Source organism: Ursus arctos, unplaced genomic scaffold, assembly GCF_023065955.2.
Source record: "Ursus arctos isolate Adak ecotype North America unplaced genomic scaffold, UrsArc2.0 scaffold_13, whole genome shotgun sequence".
In the NCBI taxonomy this organism is placed as follows: Eukaryota; Metazoa; Chordata; class Mammalia; order Carnivora; family Ursidae; genus Ursus; species Ursus arctos.
The window spans coordinates 7786619-7804968 of record NW_026622797.1 but is presented as its reverse complement, the minus strand read 5'-3'; the positions used below and the strand labels follow the sequence as shown (position 1 = coordinate 7804968).

The 18350-nt window shown below is 45.5% G+C and overlaps 1 protein-coding gene across 1 annotated transcript in view; it reads right to left on the bottom strand.

Annotated features, from left to right (window-relative positions):
* SLC22A2 (solute carrier family 22 member 2) overlaps nucleotides 1-18087 on the bottom strand; it is a 29598-nt gene extending 11511 nt beyond the window's left edge. Inside the window, exons 1-7 of the mRNA XM_048226068.2 lie at nucleotides 17369-18087; nucleotides 15652-15755; nucleotides 10356-10510; nucleotides 7622-7790; nucleotides 3277-3391; nucleotides 1683-1789; nucleotides 133-347 (exon numbers count right to left, since the gene is read on the bottom strand). Of these exons, the coding sequence (XP_048082025.1) occupies nucleotides 133-347; nucleotides 1683-1789; nucleotides 3277-3391; nucleotides 7622-7790; nucleotides 10356-10510; nucleotides 15652-15755; nucleotides 17369-17779 (1276 nt within the window). The 5' untranslated portion in view covers nucleotides 17780-18087. The remainder of the gene's footprint in view (nucleotides 1-132; nucleotides 348-1682; nucleotides 1790-3276; nucleotides 3392-7621; nucleotides 7791-10355; nucleotides 10511-15651; nucleotides 15756-17368) is intronic.
* Between the last annotated feature and the right edge of the window lie 263 nt (nucleotides 18088-18350).

The following is an 18350-nucleotide window of genomic DNA, read 5'->3' as shown; positions in this document are numbered from 1 at the left end:
CATTCTTCCCAAATTGACTTGGTTGCTAAATTACATCATCTTACTATCAGAGGGTATCCCCTCTGGGGGATCCCAGACATCCCTCTTCTGGGGGCCTTGGAAGACAAGACCCCAGCATGGCTCGACACTTACCATCAGGGATGAAAGCCGAGGCGAGGCAGGCTGCCCCTGCCACCATATTTGATACAGCCCATGGATACCGACGACCTATACGGTCAATGGTGAGGATGATGATGAGGGCGGCTGGGAATTCCACCAGGGCAGAGTAGAAGAAATCCAAGTAGATATTGCTCCCTGCAAGACCCATGTGCATGATGAGGCCTTGATAGAGAACAGAGCCCGTGAACCTGAGCAAAGAGGAGAAGCTTAGGTCAAGCCAAGCACCAGAAGCAAGTCATCAAAAAGGAGAGCCTTCTGGAAAAAGAAGAGTTGATTGTGGGTCACCTATCTTTGTCATCTTCTTATTGCTCTTCCCTTCATTCTACTGCTTTTACCTGATCTGACCCACTGTGGTGGCTGACTGTGACCCCAGAACTGGGAAAGGAGAAGAAATTAAGATAGCATTCCCTGGCCAAATTGAAAAGTAGGAAGAAATGTCTTTCTAGGGTGATTTATTTGGTAAAACTGTATCAGGTTATTAGTGGTTGTCAATTATTTCTCTTTTTGTGGTCTTCTAAGGGAATTGGAATCAAGGGGATTGACTACTTAATTCAAATTTTAGGAAACCAGAGACCCAAACAGGTTCCAAATCCCCAAAAGGGTACAGCCTTCCGTCTTGCTTGATTTCTCTTCTGACACAATATAGACGGCATTTCAATGACGTTTTTTGGTTTTGTTTTGTTGACCAGAAGTGTTCGTTATCTGTAATGGCAAATACGAGGACGCTTGGCAAGAGTCACAACTATTCAGAAAAGGAAAGAAGGATATGAAGCCAATTTTCCCTGCTGTATTTTACAGGTAGTATTTTCAAGGTTGCTAAATGAGTTCCTGAGGAGCCTTGCTTCTGTCCGTGATCCCAAATCTTCATGTGGCCGGCGTGAGTCCCAGGACACACTGAAAGGAAAGCGAGCTGCACTAAGGAAGGTTTGGTGCGGAGTGAACAGCTCACGGCTCTAGGAGCAGCCTGCAAACAGCGGAAATTATCACACATCAGCCACTGGACTGTGGAGCCAGTGGATTAGTGTTTGTGGTTTATCATCCTTCATAAGTTTCTTTCTTTCTCCAATAGACAAGGAAGGGAAAAGCCCCTTCCTTGCTAACCCTGTGCAATAAGGAGAGACCTCTACTCATCATAGCTATAGAACCAGTAGTTCTCCATGTGGGCTATATATCAGACTCATCTGGAGAATGTTAAAATATTGGTGCCTAGACCCTTCCCTCGACCAATTCAATCAGTATTTTCTGGGGCCAGGGTGGGGGTTCTGGCGTTGGTATTTTATAATCCCCCAGGACATTCTAAGGCAATGCCAAGGTTGAGAACATACTTATCTATGCTTTGAGACTGTAAGCTGATTTCAAAGACCTGCCTGAAAACGTGGCTATAAATAGTCCCCTTGCTGTCCAGTGTCCATACTTACCTCTACTCACACTGGATCCAGGCTGTGTGACAGTTCTCTCTTGGCCCCTCCCCTAACGTGGATGAAAAGAAGTGGAGGGATTTTAAAGTGAAAAACTCCCCTTACCAGTTGTACATCAGGATCAAGGTGTGTCTCCTTATCTGAGGGGTTCTGACCAAGTCCAGAAATGAAGGAGTCAGCTTCTCGTCAACTTCCTCATCAGGTCTGAGGCTCTAGGAATGGAAACAGGAGGAACGGCTTTGTGTGGTGAAAGACGGTGTCCCCGGGTAAGACGGAATCATGACGGTACCCGACACCTGCTGAGGGCTTCTAATGAGCCTTTCACACTTACTAGCTCATTGAATCTTGGCTATCCTGCAAGTTCGTTTCCATCTTTTTCACCCCCTTCCACAGAAGGAGAAGCTGGGCTAGGGGGAGTTAGGTCACTCGTGTGCATATATCCAGAGGCACTGGAGGTCAAGCACGGGGGGTGGGCAGAGGGAGGCCCAGCCCAGGGACCCTGCTTGCTCTCTGACCAGGTGCGGCCCATCACTCAGGAGGCTCTGCTCCGTGACCTCGGCACTTGGAGCAGCTCAGTATGGCGTGGAGCTTGTTAGAATGAAAGACCTGGGGCCTCTGTTCAAACACACTGAACCGGAATCTGCATTTCGGCAAGGTCCCCACGGGCATCCTGGGCACAGGTATTAACGTGTGAGAAGCCCTGCGCTAGAAGAAAACAGTAGGCGGTGGAGTTGAGATTCGGTCTCCAGGGTTCAGGAGGCAGAACCGTTGCGAAAACCACTCCTTCCTACAGCAACACAGGAGTGTGTCTGCAAGCCCGAGGAGCGGGGGGAAGAACCTCCAGCAGACTCACCACTCTCATATGAATGAACTCTGCACTGTGGCCTGGCAGTGACTCATGCGTGCTCTAGTCCCCGGCCAATTTCTGCAAGGATCTGAAACTTAAGAATCAGGGCTATGCTGGTCATCCTGGAAAAGGGGATCTACCCTAACTACCCAGAAACCGGAGAGGAAGTGAAAAGAAAATGCCTCTGAGTCCCAAAATGCTCACTCTAAAGTCCCAAAATGCTCACTCTAAAGTCATGTAAATCGTAAATACTTGCAGGTCGCCTATCTTAGGTCTTGGCACAGAGACAATTACTCTTACTTTGCGAGAGTTTTCTAATCAGCTTGATTTTCACTTTTCCATCCCTGCCAGATGAAAAGGCTTCAGCTAAAAGTGATGAAGTCTACCAAAGGGCAACCCACGAAATTTGAAGAAAACGGACACCCTGTAATGTGTTTTATTTCAGAAGGCAAGCGATTGCTCAGAACATTTTTGGACAATCTTCTATCCAAAATGTTTCAAATTCTAAGAAATGACTTGTGTCTGAAGACTCTTCCCTCTGGGGAAAAGCCCCCTCCCCGAGTGTGCCGATAGACACCCCGGGAAGGAAGACATTTGGTATCTGGGTACCAGTGCCCCCCGCAGCCTTGGCTTGCACGTGATAGAAGCTCCTCATTTGCCTTTAAATGATTTTTGGTTTCCTTTTAGTTTTATGTTTTTGATCGATTTAGAATTTTTTAGCAGGGACCATGAATCCTAGTACAATAGAAATACCCTGTTGCATATGGTCAGCCCCTTCTGCGACTCCCCATTGAGAATGCACAACTTTCCCAGATCCTCCTGGCGCCGTTCCCAGGTCAGCTGCTTGCTCACCTGAAGGGAGGCTGGCAGAGATTTTCCATTTTTCTTTGCGATGTACTTAATGACCCTCATGGCTTTAGCACTTTTGTTCTGGGAGATCAGCCACCTCGGAGACTCAGGTATGCACCTAGGGTAGAGCACACATGTTATCAGGGCTGTGCAGTACGGGATGGGGGGGGGTCTTCCTGAGCCCCTATCCCCAGTGATCGTAATCAATTACTGCGAGGGATCTTACACAGTGAGGTTCGGTTGGGTCTACAAAGGAGATAAAATTGTGCGAGGGGCTGCCCAGCAAAGGAAAGCAACAAGATGAGAAAGCAGCCTCCCGGATGGGAGAAAATGTTTACAAATCATATATCAGGTAAGGGGTGAATATCTAAAACATACAAAGAATTCATACCACTCAATAGCCAAAAAAAAAAAAAATCTGATTTAAAAATGGGCAGAGGACCCTAACACACATTTTTCCAAAGAAGACGTTCAGATGGCCAACAGGTACATGAAAAGATACTCAACGTCACTTATCACCAGAGAAATACAAATTGAAGCCAAAATGAGATGTCATTTCACATCTGTTAGAATGGCTAGAATCAGCAAGACAAGAAATAACAAATGCTGACCAGGGTGTGGGGTAAGGGAAACCCTCGTGCACTGCTGGTGGGGATGCAAACTCATGCGGCCACTGTGGAAAACAGTGTGGAGGTTCCTCAAAAGATTAAAAATAGAGCTACCATATGATCCAGTAATTCCATTTCTGGGTACTTATTAGTAGGAAACAGAAATACTAATTTGAAAAGATATACACACCCCTATGTTTCTTGCAGCATTATTTATAAGAGCCAAGTCATGAAAATGACCTAAGTGTGTATATATATATAATGGGATGCTATTCAGCCATGTAAAAGAATGACGTCTTATCATCTGTGACAACATGGGTGGGCTTAGAGGGTATTACGCTAAGTGAAATAAATCAGAGAAAGACAAATACCATATGATCTCACTTATACGTGGAATCTAAAACAAACAAAGCTCATAGACACAGGGAACGGATTGGTGGTTGCTGGGGGAGGGGGTGGACAAAATGGGTAAAGGGGTTGAAAGGCACAAACGTCCACTTACAAAATAAGTAATTCCTGAGGATATAATGTATAGCATGGTGACTATAGTTAATAATACTATATTGCATGGGGCACCTGGGTGGCTCAGTCGGTTGGGCATCTGCCTTCAGCTCAGGTCGTGATCCCCAGGGTCCTGGGATCTAGCTCCACATCGGGCTCCCTGCTCAGTGGGGAGCCTGCTCCTCCCAACCCCTCTGCTGCTCCCCCTGCTTGTGCTCTCTCTCTCTCTCAAATAAATAAATAAAATCTTAAAAAAATAATACCATATCATATATTGGAAAGTTGCTAAGAGAATAAATCTTATAAGTTCTATCACAAGAAAAAAATGTTGTAAAATTTTGTGGGGGATATGTGGGTTTTTCCTCCTTCACCCGCTGACTTCTGTTCAGCCTTGTACAGGAAACTTGCAGGTCCCTCTTCAGAGTCATGTGGGGGCATCACTATGGGGGAGAAGGTTGCTCTGAGAGGTGGGGCTTAAAGGAACTCGGGATGGAAGTTTGTGGGAGTGCAATGAAGAGAGGAAACAAGGACAATTCCTCAGTTAAGACCTGACATTAGGAAGGGAAATGTGGTGAGCTCAGCTGCAAAACCCACAGCTCGCAGAGCGCATCCTTTCTGCTGGGACACCATAGGGCGATTTTTCTAGATCACATTCAGCGCACAGGTTCAGCCTGGTCGCCCACACCTCAGGAAGCAGAGTCAGTTCAGCCATGAGCTGAAGCGCCAAGAAGGTAAAGGACTTGGAAACCAAGTCAGAGAAGACAGGAACCATAAATGGCTAGCCTATAGGGGTAAAGTCTGAAAGGACTCTCAGAGGCATATCCAGGTAGTTCGAGAACCGCCCGGTAGAATAGAAATTAATTTTTTGAAGCTCCAAGTGCAGAATTGGGAACCCTGGGCACACTTGCTGGGAATGTCTGGCTCAATGAGAAGTCTCTGGAGCGCGAGCTTGGAATTCTATAGTAAAGTGGCTTCCCTGATGGTGAAGTAGGAGTTAGCTGTGACACTGTTCAAGCAGAGGCCGAGTAACCATCCCGGGGGCGCTGCTGTGGGGCTCTGGCCCTGGATAGGCAGCTGAGCCAGAGGGCCCCTGGTGTTACCTGCCCTCAAACAGCTGACAGCCTACAGGGACAGACAGACAAGTCCCTCAATGTCAAGTGAACAGCTGATCCCGATAAGCAGTAAGACGTGAGGGTTGTAGAGACGTGTGTGCAGTGCCACCAGGCAGGGGGCAGAGGCCCCACCTGGACAGGCTGATCGAGGCCAGCCTGCAGAGTCCCTCCTCTGGTGACTGCCACATCCCCTCTGCCCCCATGGCTCCTCCCTTCTCATCATGGCACCCCCCTCTCCCCCCCTTCTTCTGTCCTGGCCTTTCATCCTCAGCTTGGCTTTCAGGATTTGGTGTTTTTTCATGATCTACCCCATTCCCTTCCTCTCCTGGCTCTGCTCATTTTCTCTGAGTGATTGCCTTTGTCTCATAGCCACAACAAAGACAGGAATTTTACTTGAATTCCTGATCCTTAAGTTTCACCGCGCCTGGCTATGTGCCCGTTCATGTCCTTTCCGGATCTCCAGCTGGGCATGTCCCAAGCTTGCCTCTTCATCCCGCCTTCCAAACCCACTCCTCCTCCTGTGTTCCTTATCTCTGGAAGGTGCCCCCCGCACATACACACAAGCCTCTGCTCCACCCATGAGTCACCTCCTCTCTCTAAACCTTCACACTCAGTCTCCACCAAGCTCAGTCATTGCTACCTGACGAAACGTGCTTACAGTTTCCTTCTCTTGTCTTAGTTCAGGCCCTGTCCTCTCTTGCAAGGATGCAGGCAGTCGTTCCTTACCTAATCTCTTAGTCCGCACTCTTCCCCCCAAACACCTGTTTTCTGCTTGGCATCGCCAGTGATCTTTTAATGATGCGGTCGCATCATGGAGGTCGTAGATTTGTAAGTAAATTAAATTTGATTCTATTGAGTAAAAATGGCAAGGAGGAGGGCTCCAGAGGTGGTCAGAACTTGGATAATAGGTATGTCTTTTCAATTGTGCTAAAGCATCAGGGAAATAAAACTGTTGAAAGACTTTGAGGCAGGAGAGGAACACGGTGGAACTGGATTTTAGAAATGCAGCATGAGACATGGACTGGAGGAAGGAAGAGCAGATGTCGAAGAGACCAGGAAGGGTCTATTGCAGCAGTGGCTTCAGAGACATAAAGGAGGAAGAATGAATATGGGAAGAGGGTAAGGGTTGCTCTCAGAGTTTGACCGGCTTTTGGAGGAGAGACAGGTTTCCTGGGAAGGGTTGAGATGCTTAATTCTTAGACAAGACGACTATGGGAAGATTAGGTAGAAACGTCCAGAAAGTGGTTTGTTGCAGGGGAGAGGGATTTGCTTGATAACCCAGCATTCCTCTTACTTTATTTCAGGTAACCTCACATTAGAGATTTTTGATAGCTTCTGCTGTTTCCACTGTTTCCTTGGTTCCCTCAGCAGGGGTGACAAACGTATTTCACATGCCCTGGAGACTCTGATTGGCATGGTCTGTCTGGGGTGCCATGTTGGCCTGATCTGGGATTAGGACTGCTGGGATTGATTGGAGATGTCTGCCTTGGGCAGGGATATGGGAAAGTGGTGACACAGTGTCACACTCCATCTTCTCCTACACTAAAATCTCCTCTGAGCAGGGATAGAATAAGAATACTAATCTTGTCACTCTCTGCCAAGGGCACCACAGTCACTAGAAGTTAATTTAAACATAAATTGGGACACCTGGGCGGCTCAGTCAGTCGAGCGTCCGACTCTTGATTTCAGCTCAGGTGGTGACTTCAGGGTCGTGAGATCCAGCCCCGCATCGGGCTCTGAGCTTAGCAAGGAGTCTGCTTGAGATTCTCTCTCTCTTTCTCTCCCTCTGCCCCTCCTCTACCCCACGTGCACTCTCTCTGTCTCAAAAGTGAATAAATAAATCTTTAATAAAATAAAATAAATACCACATAAATAATGTGAAAAGATGCAAATCTAAAACTTTTAAGCCCAAAGTAAAAGGACATTTGATTTCTAGAAAGGAAGACGGGTTGAAGCTCGTGGGTTTTTATTTTTTTTAACCCCTGAAACATGGACCTGGGTTTTCATGAAAGGAGAGAGTGAGGGACACCTTGGAATTCGGAAGGATGGTGTACATTAGGGGAGGCAGCCTTTTCAGAAAAATGGAAGAGTTCAAGTTACGTCCTTTTTCGTTCTGAATGGACTTACCAGTAATAGAGCAAGAAGCAGATGTTGGGCAGAGTGACAGTGAGCTGCAGCAGTCTCCAGTGAGGCAGCGCATAGGCCACGCCAGCCAGCACCAGGAGCCCGACGGTGAAGGCCACTTGGTAGACAATGCCCACCGTTCTCCGGTAGCTCAACCCGACAAATTCGGTAACTGCGGAGAGAACCCAAATGGTCAATGCCAGTCGCTATGACAATGAGTTGCTGTCCAACTTCAGGGAAACTAGCATGCCAACCTCAAAAAAGAGGCGAAATTCTAGAATTTTTTAAAACAATTTTCTAAAAATTTTAAACATTCTTTGGGGCCTATTTTGTTATAATTATTGCTGTCACATTAATTAATATAAGATCTTGTAATTCCACATTGGGTGGGGTGAGAGGCCTGCCAGTGTGAGCAAAATGTTTGATTTAGAGAAAAATTTCAAGGGCAAATACAACTGGATTTCAGATACATACAAAAATTTTTGAAGCAATCGGAAGTTGTTTTTATTTTTTTTTAAATTGCTTTACTTTTTTTTTTTTAAGTAATCCAGTTGTTCTTATTTGCAACATTTTGATCTAGAATAGTAAGGCAATGGTAATTTAAGACCTGAATACATGGATCAAACATTGACTTGAGACTGTAGGTGGTTTTTATGTAAATGAACATCTTGATACAACTCGTTCTCTTATGTGAGTTAAATATTCTCTTGGCAATCCTGATAATGTATGTAAAGGGCTTAGAAACCTGGCAGGGGTCTCCATACTGATTGGTCAGCTAGTACTGGCTTGCAAGAACTGAATTTTAAATTTCCAGGAATTTTGCAAGCTGGTTATTAAACCTGTTGCTTTCTTAAAGTCAGTCATGGTGGGAGTATTTACAACTTAGAAATCAGGCAACACCAAAAATCAGGGCTTTTTATTTTCCAAAACCACACCACCGCATGCGGTAAAATAATCAGCTTTCTCCCATTCCATGACTGCATCTGGACAGATGTGTGACGTCTGCAGCGCATGAGTTTAGGGCATAGTCATTTCTATATCACAAACATACTAGAATTTAAGTTCCAGATATTCCACGAGCCACAGACCTTTGGCTTTCAAAGTTTAGTAATCATGTTAAAGACTTCAACTATTTATAAACCATATAGAAATACACCTGAAAAATATTTCTATATATTACTGCAAATGATCAAAAAGCGTTTAAACCAAAGTTAAGCGAAAGTCTGTAAGTGCTCAATAAATAGAAATATTGTGAAGTGTTTGGGGTCACGGATAGGGTCTGGGGGTTGTGGGGCAGAAAGAGGTCAAGCAACAAGGTGTACTCAAGGACATTCAGAGGGACTGGAGAAGAAATTAATGGGCAGAAGGCTGAAATATAAATTTATGCAATTAAATTGTACGTATTTCTACATATCGTGTGTTCTAAAAACCAAATTACTGATTGAATAACTGTACATTAATTAATTCCTTTGCTGCTCACATATAGATTAGGTGTCTACCAGGATAGCAGGTGTAATAGCATCCAGCATCCTTCTTCTGCAGCTCACGGCGTTCCCCCAATTAACTTTACCAGGTACGATTTTAAACACACATATTCTAGCTTTCATGGGTAATGAGGGTTTTATGATGGTGATGGTTTTAATTTCAAAGCATCCATTTCCTTTCATATGGATGCTATTTGAATGTTGTCAAGGGAAAGGAAAGATGGAGTTCATTCCCAAGATCTAATCAGGATGGGGGCGCCTGGGTGGCACAGCGGTTAAGCATCTGCCTTCAGCTCAGGGTGTGATCCCGGCGTTATGGGATCAAGCCCCACATCAGGCTCCTCCGCTATGAGCCTGCTTCTTCCTCTCCCACTCCCCCTGCTTGTGTTCCCCCTCTCACTGGCTGTCTCTTATCTCTGTCAGATAAATAAATAAAATCTTAAAAAAAGAAAAAGATCTAATCAGGGGGTGCCTGGGTGGCACAGCGGTTGAGCGTCTGCCTTTGGCTCAGGGTGTGATCCCGGCGTTATGGGATCGAGCCCCACATCAGGCTCCTCCGCTATGAGCCTGCTTCTTCCTTTCCCACTCCCCCTGCTTGTGTTCCCCCTCTCACTGGCTGTCTCTATCTCTGTCAGATAAATAAATAAAATCTTAAAAAAAAAGATCTAATCAGGATGCTAATTTTTCTTAATATGCCTTTAAAGATGCTATGTTATTAGCATTCAAATATTCTCCTATACTTCCTGGAGCTTCCACGGAACCGGCTGCTCCTGAGTGGGATGGGATGATACTCCTCGGAACTTAGACTCCCCACAGTGCTCATATGCTCCCTTTCCGTGTATATACATTGAGGATAATACTGGTTTCCTAGAATCCTATGCAATGCAGTAAAGTCGCTTATAAATCTGACGTATCTCTCACCACTGCATTTCCATTATGTGTAGGGCCTGGTAGGCTCGACTTTCTCTGCGTGTAACACCCCGGGGTACAGAAACCTTTTTCCTAAAAAGTTGAATTAGAATCTGGACGGCATGATGTTGACCCTCATCTCTGCCTTCGTTGTTTTCTTTAGAGGAAGAACGCAGAATGAGTTGACTGAAAAGATTTTAAAAATCCTTGTGACACAGAAAAGAAAGACTCTCTCAGCATTTTCTTGAAGCTGGGTCCATTTTTGGCACAGCCCCCTCCCGTCTCCAGAGGATTTGGGCAGCAACGTGGCTTTGCTCTCAGCCACAACCACGAGCAGTTCTTACTCAGGATGTAGCCTATTATCCAGCCTGCCTTGCTGACCAGCCCCTGGATCAAGCGGAAAATCAACACCCATGTATAGTTTGGGGAAACAGCCATGAGAACGCCAGACGCAGCATTTATGAGGATTGTAACCAAGAGGCAGAGCTTACGGCCAAACCTGCAAGGAGAGAAACAAAGAGAGAACAGAGAATTAGATTAGATTCATGAAGGTTGTAGAAAATGGCCTGGAAGCTACGGAAATCTTCAGTGGACGTTAGCTCTGAATTATGCAAACTCACAAGGCTCCCTGACTTCAGGTCAGTTTGCTTCAGCACTTTTCCCCAGGGCACTCTGTGAAAATTCTACACACAATGAGCCCCATTCACCCCAGGGCTAGAGAACCTTCTCAGTCCCACGCTGTGGAGGGTACTCAGCTTCCAGGCCACCCAGTGCTGAATGCCCTAGGGGCCCGTCTGGGTCTTCCATCATCGTAGGGGCGGGGGCTTTTGCACCCACAGTCTCAACCAACTGCCCACCCAAGAGAAACTTTTGCTTCAGGAAAAAGAAAATTCAGTGTTTCTTGTGCTCCCCCATGCGTTTTCAACAGGGCTTTAGGACTTTGTGTTATTTGCATGTCTCCGTGGAAATGGACTCTGGTGTCAGCTGCGGAGGGAGGGGGTCTTTGTCATGGAGTACCCCAGCAGGATAGCTTCCACACCTTTGGTCTGAGGGACTGGTGTTTCATCAGCTGAAGGACCTGGACAGTGTCCCAGGACACCGAGGAGGGGAAAACTTAGAGACCTGGTTGAATCTTGGCTTTACCACTTACTATGATGTTGGCCAGTTACTCAACCTTTCTCAATTTCCTCATCTGGTAAAGACCTATCTGACCCAGCTGACAAGAGGATTAAGTGAGATATTACACGTAAAGAGCTAGACACTTGGTCTTCCCCATATCCTCCCTTCTGTTTGTAAGGCAGGCGCCCCGAAAGTTGACTAGGGACAACTTGTTCACATTGTCATCATGTCCCCCTCATTTTGTTCTAAGAGACACCCTAGTTGGCCATTAATGGATATTTTAAAGATTCTTCATAGAAAGCAGTTTTTTATTTAGTCTTTGCTTATCTACTTCAAACTGAAGAGTCACAAGTGTTTTATGGCATTTGCTTTGCACATGCGATGGTGGCTGAACATTTTCTACTAGCCGCTCTGCTTGTAGGCAGCTTTGTTCTAACGATCATTTCTATATTAACTGACCATGTGAAAATAACCCACAACATCAGTAACAATTACTTGGGATGTGAATGTTTTAAATCTGAAATTTAGAGATCAAGCAGTCTCACGAGTAATTAATGCAAACTGATAAACTTCTTAAAATCCTGTTTTGGCCATTCATTTCTTAATTCTCAGTTAATTCTTCCCCACTGTAAACATCCACCCCCTTGGCCTTTTTTTTGAGAGAGAGAAAGAGCAAGAAGGGAAAAGGAGCAAAGGGAGAGAGACAAGCAGACTGCACTGAGCACAGAGCCCAACGTGGGGCTCAATCTCACGACCCTGAGATCATGACCCGAGTTGAAATCAAGAGCTGGATGCTTCAACGACTGAGTCACCCAGGCATCCCTACCTCCTGGGCCTTTTATTCAAAGTCTTCCAAAGTGACATCTCAACAAAGTATTTTAGCCTTTCTTCCCATGTTCTCCGGCCAAACCCCTTCCTTTACCCTCGAGAAGTTTATAAACATTTGCTCAGGGGATAGCTCTCTAGCTTCCAAAGCTGACTTGGGGCGTACCATACTAGTCATGCTCCTGTAGATGGTTAAAATCCTGTGGCTGATAAGAGAGTATATTTACCATTGCAACTCAAGAGAATGGAAACCTTCAGAAAATCAAATCTATGATGGGGAAGAAAAACTTTAGTGGGGTACATGTTCCACATAAGGACATAATGTTATTACAAAAATATGGTATGGCTGGAAGGCATGTTGGAGACCTGGGATAGTGGTTTGAGACTTCTTCTCCCTGCAACAGAACCACAGTAAGTGGTTAAATGGAAAACAAAAAGATAAAACAGGAGAGGGGGGTGAACTCCGGTACTGTTGGCTTCATAAATCTGTTAGCTACTTGCTACTCAGTGTGGCCCAAGCTTATCAGCATCACCTGGGAGGGGTTAGAAACGCAGGCTTGAGCTCGCTCTAGACCAGCTGGATCAGAATCAAAGTTCTAACAAGATCTGTGTGGTTTATATGCACATTAACATTGGGAAGCACTGTTTTCATCTCACAAAGTTTCCTCATTTGCGAATTGGGGATAAGAAAATCATTTTTAAAAGGCTGTTATGATCCTAAATGATATACAACACATCTGGATGCCCAATACAGTGCCTGGCGCATAGCTGGTGGTGGAGAGCTTATTTGGGAAGATTTCACATAGTTGGGTAAGTTTGATAATGACCCACTGAGACTTTGATTCTTCTCTGATCTAGTTCCATCATGAAGTATAGACAGTGGGTGCTGGCTCTTGAGAGTTGATTTTTAGGCTTTTAGAAAATTTGTGAGCTAATTGTTAAACATAGTCATTATTAAAAATTAAATCACACACTTAAGTAATTTATATTAAAAACATGTGTAAGAAATATGCAAAACATTGCTTCCTAATTATTTTACTTGTTTGACCATTATCTATGCTCATGAGATTATTTACCTCCATCTGTTGTATCTGTACAGTGGAATACTGTAAAATGATACATATTTCTAGCCAACTCTGTGTTCAGTGACTTCACCTTGGTAGCTTGAAATGACCATGGTGGGAATAAGTACACCATGGAAATCAGCAAATGTTATACATCAGGGCTTTATCACTCAAAAAGCCAGTCATTAAACTTTTACAGGCATGTCACTAAATAACAGAATTATAATTACTGATCAGTGGAGTAACAAATCTGGAATTGGTGAGAGATTACTTTTTTGTGTCAGGTGATACTACAAAAAATTCTTTAGGAGGTTTGAATGATGATATAAATTAGACCTATTATGAAAGGCTTATTTTCAAATTCTGTAATACACGCTCATCCTTCCTTCCTCCTGTCCATTTGCAAACTGACCTTCAGAAAGTTGACATAGTGTAAACCTCTGTATCCTTATTTACAACCTTTTCATAATATCCTTCTGGTTTTCTTCTAAAAGATACCCTAATCAACTGTGGTTCATATTTTCCAGAAGTGTCATAGAAGACAATCTATTTTATTTAATGTTGGTTTAATTTGTAGCATAAAATGAGTTTCCATGAGATTCTTGTACCCTTGTATAAAATCTGAATATTGTCCAGAAATAGGCATTAAGTATGCAAAAATAACTTGCCTTTTCTTTTTCACCTACTGGCTGTTGTCTTATTGCCCACTCTCAACATGCATACCAGAGTAGAACAGAAAAGAAGAGGCAACAACCACCCAAACTTCAGACAATTTAAGAAAAAGAAATGGAGGTTTGGATATCTTTTTTGGGGGAAGAATAATGAGTAATCAGCTTTGCATAGGAGATTTCAACAATAGGAACAAAATAATGAGGTCATCCAAGAAGGTGGATAATTGACTGAGGATTATAAATCAGGAATGCGCTGTCTCCTATAACCGGTCTCCTACTCCTTGAGTGGGATGAGAATAATTAACTCATTTACTTAACCAGCTGTGAAGCTCAGTCACCTGTTTGCTCACTTCCATCCTGGCAGCTGTTAGTATCTCCACCTTACAGGGAATGAGGGAACGGAGAGGGGGTGAGGAGCCAACAGTCCAGACACACTGGAGCAAGGCAGACTCCGGACTGCCCCTTGCCGGTAGCTCTCCCGACGTACGGAGTCATCTCCAAACCACAGACCCCACTTGTGGGGCAAAATAAATAAAAGCCAATGACCTTCCTCTTTACCTCATAAGCCTCCCACACAAAGGAAGAACCTTTGAAGGAAGGCTGAGCAGACAGAGAAGTGGTGTGAAGGACAGAGCTGCCCTGTGGCCCAGTGGCCTCAACTGCCCTGCCCCCCTCCCTCCTGCTGCCACAGCGGGGGGCCTAGGCTGTGAAACTGCAGATGCGCCTAGAAGAGGATAGATTAAGCTATTGTAATTAATCTTTAACTCATGTGCAAGTGTTCCTCCAGCCTGACAGTACAGCATAATCAAAGAAAATATTTGATTTACATTTAATATAACGCTCACAGGTTTGGGTTTCTTTGAATCACAGATAAAGTTGGGGAGGGCAACCACCATAAAGTGTGTTTGCCATTTATTTCAGAATTAAATATATATTTATATTTTGTAATAAATTATAAATGTATTAAATAAGTTAGATTATATATATTTATTCTATTGATCTATATCACGAGCTCACGGGTGACTGGTTATTAAAGAGAATAACCCTGTCTGAACAGTTGAGCATGGTGCCTGGCACACGGACAAGACCCAATAAATACTATTATGAGTGCTGAAGTATCAACCAAAAAGCAAATTTTTCTGTTCCTTTCCCTTTTGAGGATTCCTAAAAATATCTAATTGGCCATCAACCTGGTAAAGATGCCTGTTATAAGGAACATTCAGCACAGCGAATCTGGGGTTACAGAGTGACGGATAAATAAGACATACAGGCACTGCTGGATTTGTACGACGCACTGAAAACTAGTTCCCTGAAAACACCGGCCACCTGAGAGCACAATTTGCTATACATTCTACATGGAGAGGTCTTCCCTCATCTTTCTCCAGGGATACTGACATTGTGGAAGTGGATATTTACCTTTGTCAGTGTAGATGGACCCAGTTTCCCTTTTACCAGATTATATCCTGCGTTCCACACCTATAATTACATCTGGCCCCAGAGACCCAGTTCAGGACTCCTGCAATGCCAAGGGCCAGGCAGGGACACCTGCAGAAGGATTCTACGCTGGCTCTGGGTATAAGAGAAGCAGGCAGAGGAGGGAGAGCTCAGGGGCCCTGCAGCCTCACAGATGGGGGAATGATGATTGGGAATCACAAAAGAGATCAAGTCATCTATGACTCTCCCTTCTGACCCTAGGCTTCTGGAGAGCTCACAAGGAAAAACTGCTGCCTAAGGTAGAAATATTCCTCTATGGCCCCAGGGAATTGGAAAATATTCACATCTGTCGTGCTGATCAAAGCAGCAGAAGAAATCTCAAATTGTCAAGACAACTGACACGAAGTCAGGAAATCGCGGTCTCTGTGCTCGGGAAAAGGATGCTATTCAAGCAGGGGCAGGTGAACCCCAGCGATTCCCAGACCTGCAGGACTGCTAAACTTCCACCACATTCGCATGGCACCTACCTGTCTGCTAGGTAGCCGATACCCATAGAACCGATAAAAAATCCTACATTCACAGCCGACTGAAACAGGTCCAGCATCCAGGAATTGGCACACACTAGGTTAAACTGCAGAGGGGCAAAAAATTTCCCGGGTCAGGAGAGAAAACAAAATCCTATTAGACACAACTCAGCCCTGGGGAACTCACTGAATAATCCTCACGTTGAACTGATGTGGCTGAATGGCATGGCAATAAACCCACTGTTCTCTTGCTTATATAAATTTTCTTTACACAACCAAAGATTTACCCCACAATCTATCTAGCATTCCCTCTGGAACTATGTCATTAAGCCAAATTCTGTTGTTGGCTAAATCAACTGAAATCAGGTAAGTACTCCATTTACGCCCCATTTTCCCTTTCTTTTTAAATATATATATTTTAAAGATTTTATTTATTTGAGAGAGAGAGAGAGAGAAGGGGGGGCAGAGGAAGAAGCAGACTCCCCACTGAGCAGGGAGCCCAATGCAGGGCTCCATGCAGGGCTCGATCCCAGGACCCTGGGATCATGACCCGAGCGGAAGGCAGATGCTTCACCGACTGAGCCACCTGGGTGCCCCCACTTTCCCTTTCTAACTTTAATACACAGAAGCAAATGGGTGTGTAAATAGGATAGAAATGGTGCCCCGAGGAAATTGGGCTGCTCAGCTTCTCTTTGCTGTCTCTTTAACAGCAGGGCAATCAGGAGTGTCTTTGCTGTTACGTTTGCTCTCATTTGGAACAAGATGCAGTGTTGCAGGAAGGACAGGTGCTGGCCCGGAAGTGAGGGGATCCGATTTCTAGAGTGAACTGCTAACGCTCTCACACTGTGGCCTTGGGCAGGATTGTTCTCTGTTCTGGGCCTCAGCTTCCTCATCTCTGTATGAAGGGATGAGATTAAGCCATGCTGTATAGCCTCTAAAAATTGTACGGTGTTGTATCTCTGACCTGGATCTATGCTTTCATGCAAGTATTAGACGATGGAAGAGAACCCTCTGCCTAAATGTCTGTTCATATGGAGGTCTTCACGTTACCCAGGCGGTCCTTTGAAATTAAGCCAGGCAGGTGGCTTCCTCTGGGTTTTTAGAATAATTGCATCCTCCCGTTTTGCTTTGTCTCCAATAAAAGCAGGTCTTCACTTTTTTTTCTCTATATTTATTAAAACGAGGCTTCATAATTAGACGCTAATGCCGACTGCAATTTTTAATAAAGGAATAGCGTCTTAGCAAAAGCTCCAGCCCCACATGGTTTTATGCAAACGTTTTGAGCAGATCAAAGAGAGAAAAACAGCCATCAAGAGAAAAACATATCCCATCGCATTGAGGCAACGTTCAGGTGAGTTCCATGAGCTCTCAGCTGTCATGCTGCCAGAATGGAGGGCTGCCAGAAAAAAGAGAGGAGGCTTGAAAATTGTCCTTTTCCTGGAATTATTTCCAGGAATTCTGCGATGCTTTTGTCTGTTGCGTACCCCTGAAACTCGTGCGCGCTGGCATCACGAGCGGCAGAATTCAATGAAGTTTAACTACTTCACTCACACTCCAGACAAATAAGAGGCTGCGTGTTTTTGTTGGAAACTAGGATTTTACAAGATCCTTTGAGCCCAAAGAGCATGTCCAGACAGCGTAAGAACCAGGCCTTCCTGGCTTCTTCCTCGAAAAGCTACTCTAGTGGCTTTCTCCTCACCTAAGTCTTACACTCACTTACCTCGGTCACGATGGACGAGCCGGGCGTGTCGTACACCCAGCCGTGCCGACAGGGCCCCAGCGGCAGGTGGCTCCTGTTGGCGGCCAGGCCGGCCAGCGGCTCCACGCAGCCCAGGGCGCTGTGGTTCCAGTCCACCTCGTAGCCGCGGCACTGGCGGGGGAAGGCCTCGCCGGCGGCCCCCGCGCCGGGCACCGTGTAGTTGAGCTCCTCTGCCAGGCTCCAGCCGCATCGCCGGCTCAGCTCGGCCGCCCCGGGGCTCCGGCAGCGGTGATCCGGGGTGAAGCCCAGGAAGACGATGCCCACGTAGATGGGGGTGAAGGCAGCTGAGAGCAGAGCCAAGAGGAAGAACGTCTGTTTCTGGAAGAAGTGAAATTCCCCGACATGCTCTAGAATGTCATCCACAGTGGGCATTATTAGCAGAGGCAGGAGGAGTCCTGATGCTTTCCCTGTGCTGCTACGAGTGTCCCCGAGCCCCGCCGTGGCCAGCTCAGCACAGCTCTTGACCAAGAGTCAAAGGGTGGGAGGGAGTTGACTTCAGCAAGTGACCAGCCTTTGATCCAGACCTTTACTTGCTCGGGCTCATTCCAACCGTGCCCTCCTCCAGGGGATGTGTGTCCTGCTGCTCTCCCGAAGTGCCCCGAGCAAGTAACAGGCCAGATGTTGTGTTCGTTGTAACATCACTCTCCGTGAGTTCGTGCGGCCTCATACCAGCACCACAAACAATCCCTCCTCTGTATCACATGGGGAGAAATTGGAGAGCGTTCCCGTATCGCAGACCTGTTAATCTTTCCCTAGTCAACTCGGTGTCCAGGAAATTAATATATTCCTGTCTCACCCACGCAGCCAACCTCTTCTCTAAGGTGCTATAGGGAACGCACACGCATATGGCTTTGCCGCCCAGCGTAATGTGAATCATGGTCTTGGGTCAGAGCTCTCGTCTGGATTCAAAGCGGTTTGCAAATTTGACCCCTGGCCTCGTTCT